The sequence below is a fragment of the Pseudonaja textilis genome, chromosome 5 (assembly GCF_049901715.1).
Source record: "Pseudonaja textilis isolate UNSWEBS1 chromosome 5, rPseTex1.2, whole genome shotgun sequence".
NCBI classification, from domain to species: Eukaryota; Metazoa; Chordata; class Lepidosauria; order Squamata; family Elapidae; genus Pseudonaja; species Pseudonaja textilis.
In genome coordinates, this window is record NC_141994.1 from 3,169,867 (window position 1) to 3,190,287 (window position 20,421).

The 20,421-nt window shown below is 37.6% G+C and overlaps 1 protein-coding gene across 5 annotated transcripts; it reads right to left on the reverse strand.

Annotated features, from left to right (window-relative positions):
• Positions 1-12,577: 12,577 nt before the first annotated feature.
• Positions 12,578-17,620, reverse strand: SMIM30 (small integral membrane protein 30). Of its 5 annotated transcripts, XM_087934009.1 has the most exons (4): positions 17,536-17,565; positions 17,149-17,226; positions 14,173-14,361; positions 12,578-13,819 (listed from the first exon to the last, which is right to left on the reverse strand). In XM_087934009.1, the coding sequence occupies exon 4, from the start codon at positions 13,801-13,803 to the stop codon at positions 13,606-13,608; it is 198 nt and encodes a 65-aa protein (XP_087790135.1). In that variant the 5' UTR covers positions 13,804-13,819; positions 14,173-14,361; positions 17,149-17,226; positions 17,536-17,565; the 3' UTR covers positions 12,578-13,605. The 5 variants fall into 5 exon arrangements, with proteins under 5 accessions (XP_087790135.1, XP_087790133.1, XP_087790131.1 ...); XM_087934007.1 differs by lacking the exon at positions 17,149-17,226 and having other exon boundaries at positions 17,536-17,599; XM_087934005.1 differs by having other exon boundaries at positions 17,149-17,579.
• Between the last annotated feature and the right edge of the window lie 2,801 nt (positions 17,621-20,421).

The window sequence follows — 20,421 nt, forward strand, 5'->3', positions numbered from 1 at the left end:
CAGAATCCTCTGACAACTCAGCAGCACGGATCAGAGGGACAGGGCTAAGCCACCCCGTAGAGGTGGTGAAGAAGGGGGAGACTGCCTGCAGGGTTGAGGAGAGCTGCATCTCTCCTCCCCAGCTGGCCATTACTCCCTTTCCCGAAGGCAGTTGTAGCGGTGGTCAGAAATGGCCACCACAAAGAAGAACTCGATCGGAAAAGAAAGTGCAGGAGGAAGATAAGAAGAGAAAGTTTTGGTTGACTGGGTCAAACAGCAAAAGCAACAAATAAGGTACCCTGGAATTTAAATTTAATAACATTGTTCCCAAAGAAGATTTTGAAGATGCGAAGGAGAGAGAGAAAGGAAAGGATTAGTTTTTTTTTCTTCCCTTCCTTATACTGACAGCTAAGAAACTTAAGCAAGAAACTGAAAAAAAAAATCCACTTTGACATTAATAGGCATCTAAGCTGAAAATAAAAGTCAAAGGGATAATAAAGATTTCTGGATATTTAAAAGTTTTTAAAAGCAAGAAAGGAGAAAAAAAAAGAATAAAAGGGCAGGATCTGGAAAAATGGAGGAGATTGCCTGGAACTAAGGGGTGGAACTGTAATTAAAAGGAACTTACAGTGAAATTTCAACAAGATTCCTCAAAGATACATCTTAATTGAAACTTGGTAACAAAATAATAGAACCCCAGGAAGAGAAAGTGGGAAAAAGAAGCAGAAAGAAACAGCCTTGGATTATTTGGATTACTTGGTGATTTTTGGTTTTTGCATCTGGATGACTAAAATTAACCGGGTGGTTGTTTAAAAGTCTTTAAAATGGTATCACTCGTAGAAGAACTGAAAATGGAACTTAAAAAATGGAAAGAAGATGCACAAGAAGGGAGAGGTTCTTTTGGCTTCGTATTTCAATTCTTAGAAATGGAGATCTGGAACTATGAGAAGCAACAAGAAACGCTTGCAGAACAAGAAGATTGGGACAAAGAAGAAGCCATCTTTATTGATCAAATAATTTTAAGTGGGGGGAAAAAGAAAAGGGGGGGAAGAGAGTGAAAGGTTTAAGACTAGAAAAAAACAACCAAAAAGAAGAATAATAATTTGAAAGATAAGTATAATATTAAAAAGCAACAGAAGAGAGGATTACAGATGAGAGAGTTAGAAGTAGAGAGACGAGGGGGTAAAAAGGGGAGGGAGAAAAAGAGGGAAGAAGGCAAGGAAAAGTTGTAAAAGACAGAAACAAGAAATGGAGAAACAGGGAAAAGATATAAGGATTGTAACCATAAGCTTGTTTAGAGACAATGGGTGAAAATTTAATTGCAAAAGGGATTCTGCAAAGGTACATAAGATAGCATTGTTATATTATAAACAGAAATAATTTTAGAAAATATGATTAAAATGATGGATAAAATATTTACTGTAATGTAGTTGATTGTTTGGTAATAAATAAATGAATTAAAATGATTGAGAGAATTAAATGGGAACATTTTTAATTATTAGTAATGATTTATAAAAATATCAGTGAGAAAGATGGAAAATTTCTTTTTAAGAATATAGTGTGTATTTTAAGAATATACCAAGCAGAATTCGATTGGAAGTTATGTATTATATTGAATGCTATAATCTTAAAGGTATACATTGAAGCTTAAATAAGAGTTTGAATGGATAAAATTAAAAGATACAAAGGTGTCATACTCCAATTGGTAACTACAGGGAAAAATTTGTTTAATAAGAAAAGATAATATGAAATTGAAACAGGACAGACAAAAGTATAAATATCATGATTTGATTGAGATGAGATAATTAAAATAAAGTTGAGAAAATTAAAAGGGGGAAGACTATGTAGAAAATATAAAACGGTAATAAGATATGGAATAGAATATAAAAATGAGCATGAAATTGAGTTTGGTGTCTATATAAAGAAGTGATAACCTGGGACCATGCTATTTTCAAAAAAGATGTTTTATTTGTATTTTGTTTTTCTGAAAACCCAAATAAAACTTTCAAAAAAAAAAAAAGAATTCCTGAACCTCAATGGCCAGGAAAAAAGTTTGAAACCAATTGTTAAGAAGGGATAGAAATACTGTTGCAACTATGGCAAACTTATGACCTGTGGACTTCGACTTCTAGAATTCCTGAGCCAGCATTGAGCACACTGGAAAGTGTGCTTCCAACTGTAGGAAGTTAACACCCACACCTCTCCTAGAAAATTGAAATATCCCAGGAAATATTAAAAAGGCAGGATATTTCCCCTAAAAAGCATAGAAACTCAAGAGCAGAAACTCACCTCAGAAGTAGAAGCTCACCCCCACCTTTGTTAATGGGTGGGCCATTAAAGCCTGGACCAGAATACTTTACATAACAAAGATCTCCAGGTAAAACTATAGCAATTGCCCAAAGCCCTTTCAGTGCATCATCATCCAGCAAGGCTCAACCAAGCCTGGAACTCAGGACAGCCTACAGAGTTGCCCCTGCATGGCGCCATGGGAGTCTGACAACCAATCAGAATACAAGCTCCAATTCAAATCCCAACAAAGGTTATAAAACCCAGGCACTCTCAGCATCTCAGCCCTTCTTGACCTTCTCACCTCGAAGCATGCGATCATCCTTTTCACTTTGGAGCTTCAAGCCCTGTCTACCATTAAACCATCTTTGCAAACAGCCTCCGTGTTTCCAGTGTCTTTTCCCCCACTTGGAACTGAACCCAGAAGGTTATTTCCACCAACACAACAATGAAGGATTTTTAAAAAAATGTTTTTCTTCACCACCATTGTATCTGCTTGAAAACTATCTGAGGTTGCTATTCTTGGTGAGGTGAGGACTGACACAGTCTAATAATAGGATTGTGGAAACCTTCTTGGGGACCTCAGCATAAAACTATGAAGACTTCGTTTGTTTTCACAGTAAGTTAGGTGCCCCCCCACCCTTTAGCAAGGCTTGTGAGAAGGAAAATCATCTAAAAGCCTTGGTGGCACAGTTAGAATGCAGTACTGCAGGCTAACTCGCTGCTCACTCCAGGAATTCAATTTGGAATGGCTCAAGATTGATTCAGCCTTCCACCCTTCCAAGATTGGCTAAATGAGGACCCAAATTGTTGGAGGCAATATGCTGACTGTAAACCATTTAGAGAGGGCTGTAAAACACCACGAAGTGGTATATAAGCCCAAGTGCTATTGCTAAGTGCGATCTGCTTCTCCTATGTGATTCAATCTTTCTTCAATTATATGTCTTGAGGATGTGACAGGATGCTTGGAAGAGTTACGCCTATAGCTCCTCTTAGAATCAGGTACCTCCACTGTGCTCTTTTGTTTAAAGAGTGAGATACAGTCATTGACATAGAAGTTGTCAGATGTCCCCCCCTATATTGGAAACAGTTAATCTAAGGAATAAACCTAAAAGCTCTGATTAATATTTTTAAGAAGGAAAGTTAAGGCCACAGCACAACAATAACAATGAGTATTATATTTTTCAAATGAGACATCTATATATAAACCATCTATGGCAGGCCTGTCAAAGTGGCAGCCTGCATGCCGGATATGTCAGGCACAAGCCACACCCAACCTGGCTCTGCAAAGGTAAAAAATGTTGTAATATGTCATGATCGGGCCTGTGACACCATCAAGTTTAACACCTGTGATCTATGGTGACAATTTAAAAAAATATATTTTCTGCCCTTTTTGATTTTAGGAGAAGTTTGCATTTTTTGAGAAGGTGGATCAATCTGCATTGGTCCATTGCTTTATTAACCATTACTGTATCCCTTTTATGAGAATTAGAAATATCTCACACATTTTATTATTAACACTTTCCTCAATCAAGAGAGATACCATCTGTTTTGAAAATGATGATATATTATCTGTCTGTTTTCACTTTCAGCCACAATGAACTTAGCAAGAAGATCTAAAACAGAGTGTAACTCTGGCTGACTATTATTACTATTATCTGAAGACTAATTCCACAGAGAACAGTATTTATGGAATGGAATAAGTATTTAACTTTTTTTTAGACTTTCCTAGAAAGGTTAAAAAAGAAGCTAGCTGTAAAACTGTGCTCTTTATACTTGCGCCTCAACATTAGATACAAGTACTTGCTAGGATTTGTGTTGGAAGTTGATGGACATGTCATCACTAGTCCTCATGTCTCCTTCAGACACTTATTACTAGAACATCCTGTTTGTTATGATTTAAATTTTATAACATCTACATAATTCATAAGGCTAAAAATGAATGGATTATATGCTCCCATGCTCTCATTTTCAGTGAAGTCATTTTCCCAGTATCCCCCAAAACCGTGGGTTACAATGTTCAATGGATGTTAAAATTACTTGCATTTGGAAAACCATAATCTTATGTGCAATACAGAGAAAATCCATCAACCTGTTGTAATGCTTCTCCCAGAGATTAAGCAAAATCTGTCTTTGGGTTTTCCATTCTGATTTCCAATGAATAAGGCATAACTATTTTATTTGTGGCACTAGAAAACCATTCTGAAATGAAGCCCCTACTAAAATATGCATGATTAATTGGATTCATTAAATTTCAAACTAGAGCAAATGAAATAAATGAGTCATTCTGCTATGAAAGCCATCCCTTGATTCCTGGGTGCTCATTTCATAATGCTTTGTGTATCCATGTGCATTTACAACTTTTTTAAAAAGAGCAAGTCGAGGAAAAGAAATGGGACATTGGCTTGGGTCCTCTGATTTTTTGTTGTTGTTTGACTTTGGCAATTATAAACAATCTGCATTAACAACACTGATTCCTTAAGCCAAAACAAGGCAATTTTCAATTTATTCCAAGCATGTTGCTCTGGTAAAGAAAGAACTCCTCTTCAGCACTGTCTCCATAAAAAGAATTGCTTTTCTAAAAAAATTAAAAAGAGGGGTATACATTTTTAAGAGGATATACTAATTAGATTTTTTACTGTTTCATTATAGAAAGCAGAACACTTGAGTCACAATTAGCAACATAGCAACTTTTATTCCAGAAGAGCTATGAAGGCAGTAAGAAATAAAGACAAATACATGAGCCATCAACACAAAAGCCAAAATGACTAATTCTGTTACCATTCCGTTTTTCCAGTTCTGTTTACCTCTGGGTTACCCATCACTGAACAGACAGATACTCTGCTATGGGCCACTCGGGCCCAAGCTCTGTACAATACAATATATCCAGGCATCCCTAGTTCATCAGGTAGCTTCTTATATCACTATTCTACATCAGTTTTGTTGTCTAAGGAATGTAATGCCTTGTATTTCTTTTCTTATTTTACAGTATTTCTTAGATTTTTGAAAATTGCCTATGGCTTCAATGGCTGTTAAAGAAGCAATTGTGATGAGGTGCGCTTTGTTTGTGATCAGTTCAACTAATACTTTCCCTTATCTTTCACTTCAAACTACCTTGTGGGATGCAGCAAGGTAATAGAAACAAGCGGAAACCTTAGCTATTCCTGAAAATAAGGATAGATGATTTAGCGGATGGAAAGAATCTGCCATGGATTTCAGAGGGAAAGATGACATAACTGATTAGAAAGCTCACTATGGCACAGATGTACAGCTGCATTCAAGATTACCTTCTATTCAGAAGCTGACAAGAAATCCTACATTTAGTAAAGTTACGCCCCTGCTAATGAGTACATATTTAAGGGAAAGTGTGAATGGCAAATAGATTCTTCCAATCCCAAAGGTGTTTTTTTCAAAAGGCAACTGGTTTTTTTTCTTGAAGATGTTTTGCATCTCATCCAAGAATCTTCTTCAGGTCTTAAGTTCAATTCTTCAGTTCACTCAGTTGGAACTGAAGAAGCTGCTTGGATGAAAAGTGAAATGTCCTTAAGAAAAAAATAAACTCCAGTTGTCTTTTGAAAAAGCAGTTTTGGGACAACCATGATCTCCATAAACATTTAGATTCTTCCAGTTTTAAAAATGTGAAAAAAGTGCTAGGATATTGGCTATGTTTATTTAACATACGGATCTACAGGTTAACCAGCTAACCTTACCCTAATATGTTGCATAAATCCAGCTTACAGCTCAATATGTGTCAGGCTACAGAACTTTTCCCATTCAATCAACAAGAATGAACTTCTGAAAACGTATCAAAAGGAATCCTTTATTGAGATGAGACCCTTCATGTAGGGGGTCAAAAGCAGCGTCTAAGGTCTCTCAGGCATGCAGAGATAGATAAGGGAGTTTTAAACCCTCCCCTTATCTTGATGTGTATTTAGTGAAACAAAGAACCAATGTTAATTCCCCCCCACCCCCTTTTTAGAATGATCTTTTACAGAGTTTCCCAGGACACGTCTCACTGTGGAATTTTTATGGTCTCTTCATCTCCTGGCTGTCTCTCTCAGAGGTGATAGGTTCCAGCCATCTGGGTTTCATCTCTCCATTGTATCATGTGTAGGTTATACAAATTCGATATAAGATTAAATATATTCAGGTTACATCAAGAATGATATCTTTATTAGTCCCCGCCCTTTTCTTCTTCCATTGAAGAAATGATAGCTACACGGATCTGACAAAATGTTTGTGTCATCAGGATAATTGGACACATTTAATAAATGATGGCAGGTTTACAATGGGTAGGAGTATATGAATATAGCCTTCATCAGCCTACTGATTAGAAAGCTGATAAAAAATAGAAATAAGTGTGTGAGTTTGTGTGTGTGAGAGAGGGAGGGAGGGAGAGATATTAAGTGGACTGAAACCTTATATTCACAAGATACCCAATAACTCACTCTAACATTTTTCATGTTTCTTTTATGACAATGGTATAATCTTTACTAAAGTATGAAGCCTATGCCTGGCCCATATGTGTGTATCTCAATTGATTATGCATTGATATATTTTCTCCATATTTAGTACAAAGAGCTACCCTCCCAATCTGATATTGGACTGTCCAGAAACAGGTTCACTAAATAGTAACTTGTACATCTTTCATTTACATTGGACACCATTGCCATTCTTCCATATCAATCCAAGAATGGGCACTGTGTTCAATCAATGAATCGAGAATGCAACTTAGCTGTTGCAGGCCAACACCATAGGGACAGACTTTCTATGTCTTGAATGCCAGTGTTGATAAAAAAAAAAAAAAAAGACATCAACTATCTCAAATCTCTCTCTCTGAAACCTTTCGTTTGGAGAATACTGAAAATGATTATAAGTAAATCACTGTAATTACTGATTATTTGCAATTAGCTCCATATTCCATCAAATTAGTTTCCATTTCTATAAAGCACCAAAAATCCAAAATGTTACAAGGTGATATATTGGCCTTAATGTTGACATGAAATAATGATCTCAGTGTATTTTGTGACAAAAGTATAATGTGTACTTTTTAACCTAAGTCAATATGAATAATACGCACTGTATTTTAGCAAGACAGAAACATCTTGCAAAATGTTCATCTCTCCTTCTTATGAACGTTGGCTTGAACATGTGATTTTTTAAAGCGGAATCTGTTGTTATTGCTGCTGAAAACAAGATGTGCCAGTGCAACATTTGAGCAGGTGACAAGGCTAAGATTTAATTCATATAAGCAGATGATAAGCAGAAGATTCTTGTTGTGACAGACGTTAATTAATTCAATTCATTCAATTTGGTGACACCAAACTCCAGATAAAGCCCATATTTCACTGCTAGGATATGGTTTAAAATTTGTCTGGTCCACATACCTTGATCATAGAGAAATGGTAAAGAGGATAGAATATAAGCTATTATCAAAGTTCTTCCAATCACAAAGGAGTCAAAATGTTTTGCTAAGATACCGTCAGTGAAATGTGCCAAGTTGTTGGCCTTTCTAGATTTCTTTTATTGATCTATTAGTAAGGGAGTCCCATGAATGTTTGCTTGAAATCTATTCACACATTTAAAGTATTTCTGGAGTTTTGGGTAAGTGTTAATCACAGTCCTCTGCACAGCATTTTAAACAGTTTCCTTTGTGAAAATGCATCATTCTTTATTTTATAAGGTAATTACTTAAACCCTTTGAAATAAAGCATGAATAAAATCAGGTCAGGAAAATTTCAAACTTTCATGTTTGTGACTTAATGGTATCCTTTAATGGTATCCTTTAAGTAAACCCGTTGTTTGTTATGAGAGATTTTTGCCAAAAATAAATTGCAGTCACATTACCATGGAATACTGCAAAGAGACATAAATGCAGTTCGCTGAGTGCCCAAAATGCAACTACATGACCATGAGAGCAGCTTGTCTCAAATATCTTTTGGGATGGGGGCGGGGAGGGCTGTTGTAACTTCAGTGTAAGTCAAAGACTAGTTGTATTGAAATCAGCCAAAGCTGGCTGAGGAATTCTGGGAGTTGAAGTCCACAAGTCTTAAAGTTGCCAAGGTTGGACACCCCTGGTTTAATACAATCTTCTTCCAATTTAATAACTTCCCCATTTAATCTAAAGCTGTGGTTTTCCCTTAAAATCTTCCATCCAAATACTAACTAGGCTAAATCTGCTTAAGTTCCTAGACCAGACCACTCTTTTACATTAAAGTGTGCACTGGCAGTGTAACAACGGACAAGTGCATCAGAATCTATGGGAACTGTAAATCCTGGATGACTGCCGAGGTACAAACAGTTCTGAGAGCCCAGGATTCTGCCTTTAAGGCAGGGGACAGGGATATATATAGAAAGGCTAGGGCAAACCTTAGAAGAGGCATTAAGATGGCAAAACAACAATACAAATATAAGGTGGAGAACCACCTAGCAGGTAACAACACGAAGCAAGTGTGGCAGGGACTGTAGCACCTAACTAACTATAAGGGCAACACGAGGAACACGGTCAGTGCTGACGCCTCGTTGGTAGAGGAGTTAAACATCTTCGCCCACTACAAGGTGAAAAGACCAGTCCACGTAGCCTCTGCCTGCCAGCCTTCTGATTCCTAGCCACTCACCCTATACAAACATCAAGCTTGGCACTGGCTCCCCACAGGGCTGTGTGCTTAGTCCCTATCTGTACTCACTGTACACACAAGATTGTGTATCATCTGACCCATCTACTGTGATCATGAAGTTTGCAGATGATACAGGTGGAGACAAAACAGCGTACAGCGGAGAGGCTCAAAAATATCCTTATGGTGTCTACAAAACACCTAACCTAAATACACCTGCACCTAAATATCAGCATGACAAAGGAGATGGTATTAGACTTCTGGAAGAATGAGGAACCCACCAAACTTTACATCAAGGGAGGCTGTGTGGAGAAAGTTTCCTCCTTTAAATTCCCGGGAGTCTACCTCAACGAAGATCTTACCTGGAAAAACAACACAACCTGGTGGCCAGAAAGGCCCAACAGAGATTCCATTTCCTTAGGGTCTTGTGAAAGAATAGAGTGGAACAATGACTGATGACCTCCTTTTACCGGTCCACAATAGAAAAAGCATTACGTGTGGTATGCTGGCTTGACAGCTGTGGATAAAAACACATGACAAAGGGTACCACTAGATGACCTCGCTAGGGCTCGCTGCCTTAGAAGAGTGAGGAAAATTCTCAGGGATGACTCACATCCCGGTCAGCATTTCTTCACGTCTCCCTGTATGCGCTCATTCTCCTAACGGGGAATTACCTCAACAGCCACCCCGATTGTAAGTCATGTCCCTCTATTGCCAACATTTTATTCTTTAAATTTTCTCATTTTGCAAAGGCTATTTTGCCATGTAAGCAGTGAGGCTTGATAATATAGCTCCCAGCCTGGTAACCCAAATCCTCCCTTATTTTTAGTGTCCTGTAGCATTTTTAATTTGATTCTTAGTTTCTTTCCTTGCCAGATAAATTTTGTTGTCGTTCTATTTAACTCTTAAATTTTTTTTTCCTAGTTTTATCGGAATTACTTGGAATAAAAATAGAATTTTTGGTAAAATATTCATTTTAATTGTGGCTATTCTTCCATTGAGCGAGAGTTGCAAATTTTTCCATTTGTCCAAATCTATCTTTATTTGCTGCATTAATTTAGTATAGTTACCTTCTTTGATAGATATACATCTTGCTGTTAGCCAAATTCCCAAATATTTGACTTTTTTAGTTATTTGCATGCCCATCTTTTCAATTTGATTTTCTGTTTATTTGTAAGGTTCTTTGTCAACATCTTGGTCTTTATTTTAAGTCCTGCCACTGCGCTGAACTCTATTTTTTTTTACTAATTTGGGTCCTGTTTCGAGTGGTTCTTCAAAATAAATACCAAATCATTGACAAATGCTTGCACTTCTTTTTTTTAATCTTCAGACCTTTTATTTCCTGGTCTTGTCTGGCCTGACCGAGTAGGACTTCTAGGGTTAATATGAATAGTAGAGGTGAGAGTGGACATCTTTGTCTTACACCTTTATTTGCGTTAAATTTTCCTGTTTCTCCATTTATTATCACATTCGCCATTTGGTTGGAGTATATTGTTTGAATCATCTTTACAAAGTTTTCTCCAAAATTCATGTTTTTCAGTTGTAATATAAACTACCAATTCATGTTGTCAAGGGCTTTTTGTGCATCCAAAAAAATCAGTGCTAGTTGCTTTTTGGGGTGGGCTTCATAGTATTCCAATACATTCATAATAATCCTCATGTTGTTTTTCAATTGTCTTTTGGGTAGGAAACCGTTCTGGTCGGGGTGTATGAATCATTTAAGAATCATTTTTGTCTTTCTGAGATTATGGAGGCAAATATTTTGTAATCAACGTTTAATAGTGATAATTGGTCTATAATTTATCTGTTGGTGATCTGTCTTCTTTTGGTATTAGTGTAAAATATGCTTCTGTCCAGGTTTTGGGTAGTTTGGCCCTTAATAATGCATTGTTATAGACCTCCAGCAGTGAAGATCCTAGTGATTCTTGGAAGTTTTTGTACAGTTCTGAGGGAAGCCCATCCGGACCAGGAGTGTTATTGTTTTTTTGTCTCTTAATTGCCTCAGTTATTTCCATTGTCGTTATTCTTTCTAACATTATTCTCATTGTATTGGTTATTTTAGTTAAGACCAGGTTTTCCAAAAATATTGTTTAGTAATATCTTCTGGTATATTTTCCTGGCTATACAATTTCCTGAAAACTCCCTGGGTTATTTTCTTTTTATCTTCATTCTGATGATAAAGAGTTCCCTATTTGTCCTGTAGCTGGTGTATCATTTTCTTCTTTTTCCTTTTTTAACTTACATGCTAGCCATCTATCTGGCCTATTTGCACAAAGAAGTTTTGTTTTGCCATTTTGACTTTTTGTGCCATTTCCTCTTGCACTACTAAATTCAATCTGTGTTTTATTAAGTCTCTTTTCTCTATTATGTTTTTTGTGGGTCTTTCTGTAGGTCTAACTCTAGTCTTTTGAGCTCGTCTTGTCATATATTTTGATGTTTTCTTTTTCTTATTACTTCTTGTTATGTATGTTGCGGCTAGTCCTCAGATGTGTGCTTTTGCTGTATGATAATTTCCATATTCCTATCAAAATCCATAGATACTCATAATCTGGCTAACAATATTGTAAAATTAGAAATTGCAAGCCTGCGTGCATATTTGGAATTTCAAAGCACCACAGATGACTTGCTGAAATCTTTTTTATAATCCTGTACAGTACAAACATGCAAATTGTTCTCCTTTAAACCCAGTCAATTGATTCAGTATTTCTGTCCTCTACTTCAAGGTACATAATTACAATATTTAAAATTTTCTTTGGAATCACCCTTGTCTGATTTCCCCTTCAAACACAATCACATATTATGCTCTCCCAAATGTCATATGTAGAATTCCAACCATCCTATTGGTTTTTTTTTTTAAATAGTTTTCAATCATATCCTTGAAACTTTTACTCATCTTACTGAATTATCTCAAGCTCTGCATTCTCTACTTCTACCCAATGTGATTTCTCCATGGCACTCCTCTTATCTCAGTACCACCCACATGCCTCAGTACCTTACCAATCAATGGCAATGGGCTGTAACCTTTCTTGTCTTGGTTTCTTTCTGGTTGCCAAAAAATACTTTAAAATTAGTTTTAGTAGCCACAGCTATCCTAAATGTACCTTTGGATCTGCTTCAAGTTGGCTGGAGACCAGTATTTCACACTGAAATATCCCAACCCCTTCTAATTTTAAGATTCACATGGTGCAATTCAGTCCCTTGTGAGATACTACTTGAAGCTATTTACCTAAATAACATCAAACATTTTTAGAAGGTTTTAAAATATTTTGTAATTTAAGAATCTGTAGCATAATCCAACACAGGATAAACATATAGACTGTGCATAGGTCATATGGAAATTGCATTTAAAGTACATTAGAATAGTATATTTCTACTATATCTTTTGTATATCATATGTAATATTTATACCAGATATTACAATATTTTAAACCATTTGTGGTCACACTCTTATAATGGGTCTGCACATGCATATTAAAGAAAAATCTACATTTCTCTTACCACCAAACTTGAATTATAATAAAATTGTTTTAATATGTGCAAGTTAAATTTAGGCATATTTTCAATATCTAATCTTTAATCATGGGTGAATTAAACCATAGCAGCAAAGAGCATGTTAAAGAGCATGAAGTTATTAAGTTAACCTCCTATTAGAGTTTATTTAAGTTACACTGGAAGACCAAGAATAAATCACTGTTCAATTCTCATTAATCCTTTAGTTTATTCAATATTTTGAAAATAGTCAAAGTTTCACAATTTATTAAAAATGTGCAAACAATACAAGTGTTTTGATATATACTATATAGAAAAGGGTTGGTCATTTAAATATTGTTCCCAGCAATTTTTCTGTAGAACAAACAACTGAGAAATCATAAATGGTTAATCTGTGAGGAACATTTCTGCAAGTTCTACTGAAATGAATGGAAAGCATAGTAGAAAAAGAAGTCAGGCTTCCTACGTATTCAAGCCTGTGTGGGCAAGAATGGCTGTGGCCATTTCTACAAGTAGGAAAATCTGGTATCTCTCCCTCTCACCAACCCATGACTCTGCTGCCATATTTTAGATTACAATTTTCATAAATCAAATGGCTGATGGTCAGGGATTATGGTAATGATAAACCAAACATTTGATGGTACTGAATTACATACTGCTATATTAAAATATCTGCAATGCTTTAAGGAGACAATGGAGATTAACTTTTCAACATTAACTGTAACATAAATTATAACCAGATGAAAACAACAAAACATTGGATGGTACACAGCAACTTGACCTTACTACAAAATATTTTGGCTTAATTTGGAAACAAATGAAATAGAGAAATATTTCACTAGAAGAAAAAAATCATATCTAAATTAATTATGAGGATAGTTATGTTTCCTATGTCACATATTTTCTGTTTATCATTTGAATGCAAACTATGTTCTCGTTTACCCCTCTATATTTCCTGTTGCACCTCAGTTAATAATTAACTTTTACTGACGCTTTTTCTTATGCAATTGAAAACCAGTAGCATTCTTTTTTAAGGCAACACCTTAATTACATACAAAACATTCTTGTGAACTTGAAGCAGCTTTCTCCACAGGCTTCCCATTACGAATGTTCTTTCTTCTTGAACAGTATATGGCAATAAAGATTTGATGAGTTGGGGAACATCTTGAAACACTTCCTTAACTGTAACAACATCCATCGGGACAGTTGTACTTCAGCTGGACATTTTGGACTTAAGTCATTGCTCTCCATGTTGTCTTCTTGCATATAGACCGAGGCAGGCACAGAATCCAACACAACTAAGAGCCACACCTAGCAACAAAGCTAATGCATCACCTGTATCTAAAGCTTCCACTACAGGCAGGCAGAAGAGCAACAAGAAAAATACCAAGAAGAACTGTGAAGCATTCCTGGTGGCGGCCATGTTCCCAGTCATTATTGATCAGATGACCCTGAAGGAAATATTAAATACATAGAAATGACCAATCAGATCTATTTAAACTCAAAAAGAAATGAAAGCAAAGATATGGGCATTACTAGATAGAACCCACTTTCTGTAACATCAGCATAACAGCCTAGGGAAAGGAGTTTGGGAAAGGAGTTGAGTGTAGATGAAAGAAACATTTTATTGTGCAAGAAACAGAATGGGAGAAATGAGACCTGTAACCAATTGTTTGTTGCTTTATAGCAAGTTCTAACTTCTCACTGTATTACTCCATACAAACTGGTTTCCTACAATTTTAATATGCTGTATTTCATAACCATAAGCAATATTCAACTTCATTTGTAGCTTTTTAAAAATTACCTTTTAGAAGATTTTATTTTCATTCATGGCAACCCTACTGATACCCTGGAAGCATATGTGTGCTTTACTGCTTTTTAAAGTCAGGGGCACGATCTGGGAAATTTAGCTCTGGGAACACACATCTTGAGAGGTACATTCCAGCTAGGACTGTTGCAAAGACGGGTGTGTAGTTCTGACCATATAAGCATTCTGTCATCAGAAATAAAGAGAAATTACTAAGTCATAGCAGAGGTGGTAAATAGAAGGCCCCCTTCCCTGTGACCTCTTGTTTTGAGCACCCAAAGTCATATTTTGATACAGCTGTTAAAATTTCCCTATTTTGTAGTAGGGCAAATATGAAAAATTACATGTATGGTACGATAGGCAAGTTTTGACATCCAAACCTTCCTGCTATAGCAGAGTTCAGATACAATAATTTTTGGTATTACAAAAGAATGCATCAGAATATGCTGTAAATGCACCTTCCCTATACATATTCTCCCAATTATCCTTCCTACCTACATACAGCACAGGACAAGAATGCTATAATGGATGTGGAAGGGATAATTTTGACCATGAGTCCAAACTTAGTATCTGCAACAGATGGCTGTCCAGCCTCTGCTGGGACACACCCAGTGAAGGGAAGTCTGCCAACTGACTCCATTGTCAATTTGCTTTCACCACTGTTTTTTTTAAAATAACCAGAATCCACCTTCCTCAAATTTTAGGGTTAAGAATAAGAAGTAAATAATTTTTCAGTGGACATATAAATTTTTATAGTTTAAACATGCATAACACCATTGACAAAGCAAAAGTGCAATCATCATATTTGAATCATGAAAGTAATTAGAAGTAAAATGCTCCCTCTAGCCTTTTCCAAACCAGAATGTGTTATTATTAGTGCAAATACATTTGTTCAACTAAAATTTAAAAATAGCCTTTGCAAAATGAGAAATTTTGTGCTGTTAAACTCTTAGTTACAAACATTATAAGAAGAATTTAAGAAATGCATAAACTGATGATTTACCTGGTCAGATAATAAAAGTCTGCAAACGAGCAAACAAGCTCAGAGAGCCTCAAGGACTCCACAAAGTGTCCAAAGTGAAAAGTCTTATAGAGAGAATAAATATTGTACAGTATTTATTGTAGAAGTCTGTCACTGAAATTTTTTAGGATGCAAGTCTATGGCTTCTGGGATGCAGCTTTGTAGAAATATTAATATTCCAAACTGAGAGCCAGCTTAATGTAGAAGTCAGGAGATTGCCAGTTTTGAGCCTTCTTTAAACAGGAAGCCAGTTGATTGACATTGAGCCAATCACTGTCTCAGCTCAATCCATTTCACAGGTGGGATAAAAATTTAACAATAATCCTCAGTAATATCCCGCCCCCCCAGGCTGTTAAGCACTTCTACCATTTAAAGATTGCTCAACTTCATCTAACAGTCCATCATGTCCTTTTGCACACAGGATGAAAAATGCCAAGAGTTGATTTAATAGATTTATCAACACATTTTTCTTGGCAATGTACCAGTCGTTTGTTTCCCTTTACCTTTTGCAAGATGGCATTAAACTTTGTGATCTAACCTAAGCCTTATTTTTCTTAGTATTCTCCCATCTCTAATACAACCATATTCACTTTGATTTGTTGACCCACAGAAAAGCTTAATAGTAATAGCAGTAAATGTTTTATTCAGAAATATGGTATGTTGGAAATACCTTTTACCGTTCCTATACTTAATAATTTTTAAAAACCTGGAAAAACTTATTCTGCCCCAGGGCTAGACATTCTGACAGTCTGAAAATGAAGCAAATAACATTGCAATAAATACTGAACTTAACATGCATGTTTGAATACCTGTCTACATTTATTTACCACAGATCAGTAATTTTAGAACTCAAATCTGAAAAAAAGCACAAGCCAATTACACAGCTGAGAACCAGACATTCTGCAATGGACAAGCAAAGTGCCAAGTGACCCTCAAATGCCCTGTATTAACACATGAATTAAATAATTCCTAAGATCATAAGCGTGCCTTTTTGCTTAAACATAAAAAGCCATGCTTTATTTAAGCCACTTATGTGCTGACATGTGTCAGCAGGGCATTGTACACACTGTACAGCTCTAGTGAATTATATTCAGGCCATGCAACATATACATTTGATTAAAATTTATCTAGGTTAACTTATATGGTCTTATCATAGTGCAGTATAAAACCACATGGCACACCAAAAAATTGAAAGCCTTCCCCATTTTAGCAAAGGGCAGGATTTTTATGGCCAAGGCTACATTAAAAAAAAGCTTGACAACTATGTTGGCATCAGACAATACCATTACATTTTGCAAGAGGAGAAAGAATTAAATAATGTAAGAATTGAAACGGACCCTGGAAGTCTTCTATCCACCCCCACCCCCAAAAGCAGGAGATCTTATGCCATACCATACAAGTGTCCAGTTTCCAAGTATTCCCTTTACAACAAGAGCAAAAGAGCTGTTTGCTGTAGACTAGAACGTGCAAGACAGCAAATTCGAGTCCCACCTTGGGCCTGAAGCCAACCGGGTGACCTTTGGGCCAGTCACTTTTTGTCAGCCCTAAGAAGGACGCAAGGGCTAACCCCTCCCAAAAAAATCTTGCCAAAAGAACTGCAGAGGCTTGTCCAGGAAATCCACAGGAATCAACAAGGACTGGAAGGCACATTCTTGCCTCCCAAATTAACAGAATTTCCCGGAACAAACAACCAAGACATCGGAAGTCTTTTAAGTCTTGGCCAGAATGTTAAACAAATCAGCAAGAAGCCTGTAATATCTTCAAAAAGATTGGACAAATTTATTGATGCGTAAAACTTGCAGGCACACAGGACGCCGCTACTTTCCGTTCTGGAAAAGCGAAAAGTCTTGGAATTAACCCAAGTCTTGGAATTAACCCAAGTCTTGGAATTATCCAAGTCTTGGAATTATCCATATGGCAGTCCCGAGAAACACCCACCAAAAGCCTCTTACCTGGGGGGGCTGGGGGTTGTCGTTTTTCTTTCTTTCTTTGTCTAACTTTGAGGTCTTGGAAACCATCCACTCGCCCTACTAAAGAAAGGAGAAGGGAAGGAGAACCCAGGCTTGTTCTGTCACCCGAAACGAATTAAACCTGCAAGAGGGCTAACGAAAGGCACATGATGGCACGTCCGGATCAAATGCTTCGAGTCACGTGCAGGAGCGATGCTTTAAGCCTCCCCCAAGCTAACTTCCTTGGAAAGTACGCGCGGCTCGACCGGACCCGGGGTTGCTATCCACGAAGAACGGGCCGTTTGAACATCAGAAAAGGCACATCCCAGCCCCCCAAAACCCTAAAGCGTTTAACCTTTCGTGGCCCCGGAGCAAATGGAATAATTTTACCTTCCTGAAAGCGGCCATTACCCGTAGAAGGAAAAAGGAGGATCTCATTGGCTTGCGCAATCCCAAACCTTGCCATGCCTACAACTTCCGTCATGCATTGCGCAACGTTCTTCTTTAAACCGCTGAGCGCTTCAAAGGAACTTAGTTTGCAGCTTCCTTAAGGATTTTATTTGCAGTTGCAAGCGTCTTTTGGTGCTGAAGTCGGGTGAAACTCGGGCTTTAATCCGGAGTTTCTCAAATTCCTAAGAGGTCTGTTAGGGGACGTGCATAAGCGCACCAAAACGCGCCTACCGTCCCTGTCCTATTGTTTCTTTTCTTTCTTTTTTCTTATTCGTATCCATTTGATGTATTTAGAACCATGTTTATACTTATACCTGTTATCTAATAATTGTTCGACTCAATAAATAAATAAATTAAATAAAAATTAGGCAACTTTCAAATGGCTGGAGAATTCTGGATATTGAACTCCTCAAAAGGTTTAATCTAAGGCCATCATACCTTTCTGCAATAATCCATGCGGTCACTAAAATATGAAAGAATAAAGGTAAGTAAACCTGTCCCAGGATAATATTGCAGGATAACGTTGGAGGACTAACGTCTTAGTTGGTCACTGGGACCAGAGACTTTCAAACTTTCGGACTTGCGTTTGAAACCCTCTTCAGGAAACTTCTGAGCAGAGAAGAGCACGAGCCACATTACTCACTTCTCAAAGGTTTTGCAAAAACCAGCCTTTGGAAAGGCTCAGAATGCGAATGTGACTTTATAAGTTCAAAAATAAATAAAAGCAAAATACGGACGTGTCTTTTTCTTGAATGCTGTTGGAAATCCTATTATACATAATTATCAGTTTTAACATGTTGGAAAAAAATATCCATCTGGTTCAGTTCCAATCTGGAAGAAAGACACTGGAAACATGGAGGCTGATTGGAAAGAAGCTTTTAATGAAGCAGAACCACCCAGCAGGCTTGATTCTGATGCAACTGACCACATGGAGCTGAGAGGGGGGAGTGGGACTTATACCTTCCCTTGGGCTTTGAACTTGAGCTTCCTGTTCCTGTGCAAGAACATTGTATTCCATTGTCTGTTTTCAGACTCCCGTGGGACTATATGCAGGGGTCATAACTGGCTTTGTAGGTTGTCTGAGAAGTTTGGTTGAAGTTTGTGAAGGTGATGCAATGTCCTTAGGAGATTGTGTAACGTGAATGTAGCTCTGTATCTTAGCGGGTTAATGATCCAGTTACGTATCGAAGGGTCGTGTCTTAATCTCTTTACCCCGGAGGTGAAGGTCTTTTGTTTCATATACAGGATGGCACAGTCTTTCTTAACGGGCAAAAAAAAAAAAAAATCTGCTGGCGGCAGGGGTGGGATTCAAATTTTGTAACAACCGGTTCTGTGGGTGTGGCTAGATGGGCGTGGCTAGATGGATGCAGCCAAGTGATTGAGTGGGCGTGGCTTTTTTTGAAACAACCCTCCCCCGTTTTTGGGGCCTTCTGGGCCTTAGGGAAGCCTCCTGGAGGAGGCGTTTTTGCTCCCAGAAGGCTTCCCTGGGGCTTGGGAAGAAAAAGAAATGGAGCCCGTAGGGGGCGCGCAGCACCCACCCATCCCACGCTCTGTTCTGGGGCCTCTTGGGCCTCAGGGAAGCCTCCTGGGGTGGATGCAGCCCCCCCTCAATTTTTTGCCTTCCTGGGGCTCAAATAAGCGAAGCAATAAGTGAGGGGAATCCTGGCACAGCTGATCACAGGAATAGCTGATCGTCAGGAGGGAGAAAAAAAGAAGAAATACCTTAAGGAGTGACTGGGCAGGGGAGAATGCAGTCAGCGATGTCAGGCATGTGCGAAATGTTGTGCATGCGCGATAAGGACTGACTGGGCGAGAAGGGGAGGGCTGGGAGGGGAGGGGTAGTGCCAGACAGGGGCACAATTTGCCGGTTCTCTGAACTGCCCACAATCATAACAACCGGTTCTATAGAACTGATCCGAACCAGTAGAATGCCACACCTGGCTAGGGGCTATTAAGAAAAGTGGGGGCTGTCTCTTTCTGTCGCCAGGAACATGCTTCTCCATTCCTCCTTTAGGGAATTATAATATTCTACCTTCTAAATATTTCTCTAAATATTTCATTCTTCTGGGCGGGGGGTGTCTTCCCTCAATCATTTCAGTATTGACATCTTTTTAGTGGTGTATTTTTGATATTTTTTTCCCTTTGATAGCTATGGAGATAGTTATCCAGGTATGATTCTCCCAAAAGGTGCTTTTTCAGTTGGCAACTAGACTTTCTTGTTTTCTTTGAAGACATTTCACTTCTCATGCAAGAAGCTTCTTCAGCTCTGACTGAATGGTGGGGGAATGAAAGGATTTGTCAGGCTACAGAACGTTTCCCATTCAATCAACTAGAACGAACTTCTGAAAACGTATCAAAACGTATCAAAAAGGAATCCTTTATTGAGATGAGACAATTCATGTAGGGGTTAAAAGCAGCATCTAAGGTCTCTCAGGCATGCAGAGATAGATAAGGGAGTTTTAAACCCCTCCCCTTATCTTGATGTGTATTTAGTGAAACAAAGAACCAATGTTAATTGCTCCCCCACCCACTTTTTAGAACGATCTTTTTCAGAGTTTCCCAGGACACATCTCACTGTGGAATTTTTATGGTCTCTTCATCTCCTGGTTGTCTCTCTCAGAGGTGATAGGTTCCTGGGTTTCATCTCTCCATTGTATCATGTGTAGGTTATACAAATTTAATATAAGATTAAATATATTCAGGTTACATCAAGAAGGATATCTTTATATAGGCAGAATCTCAACAATCAAGATGAATATCCTACACAGAATCTTATACTTGTTTCAAACAATATCAATTAGGCTTGGAAAAGACTATTTTGAAGAC

Excerpts from the sequence above, each read along its gene's own strand:
- SMIM30 (XM_026713108.2), bottom strand. The coding sequence starts at position 13,803 with ATGACTGGGAACATGGCCGCCACCAGGAATGCTTCACAGTTCTTCTTG.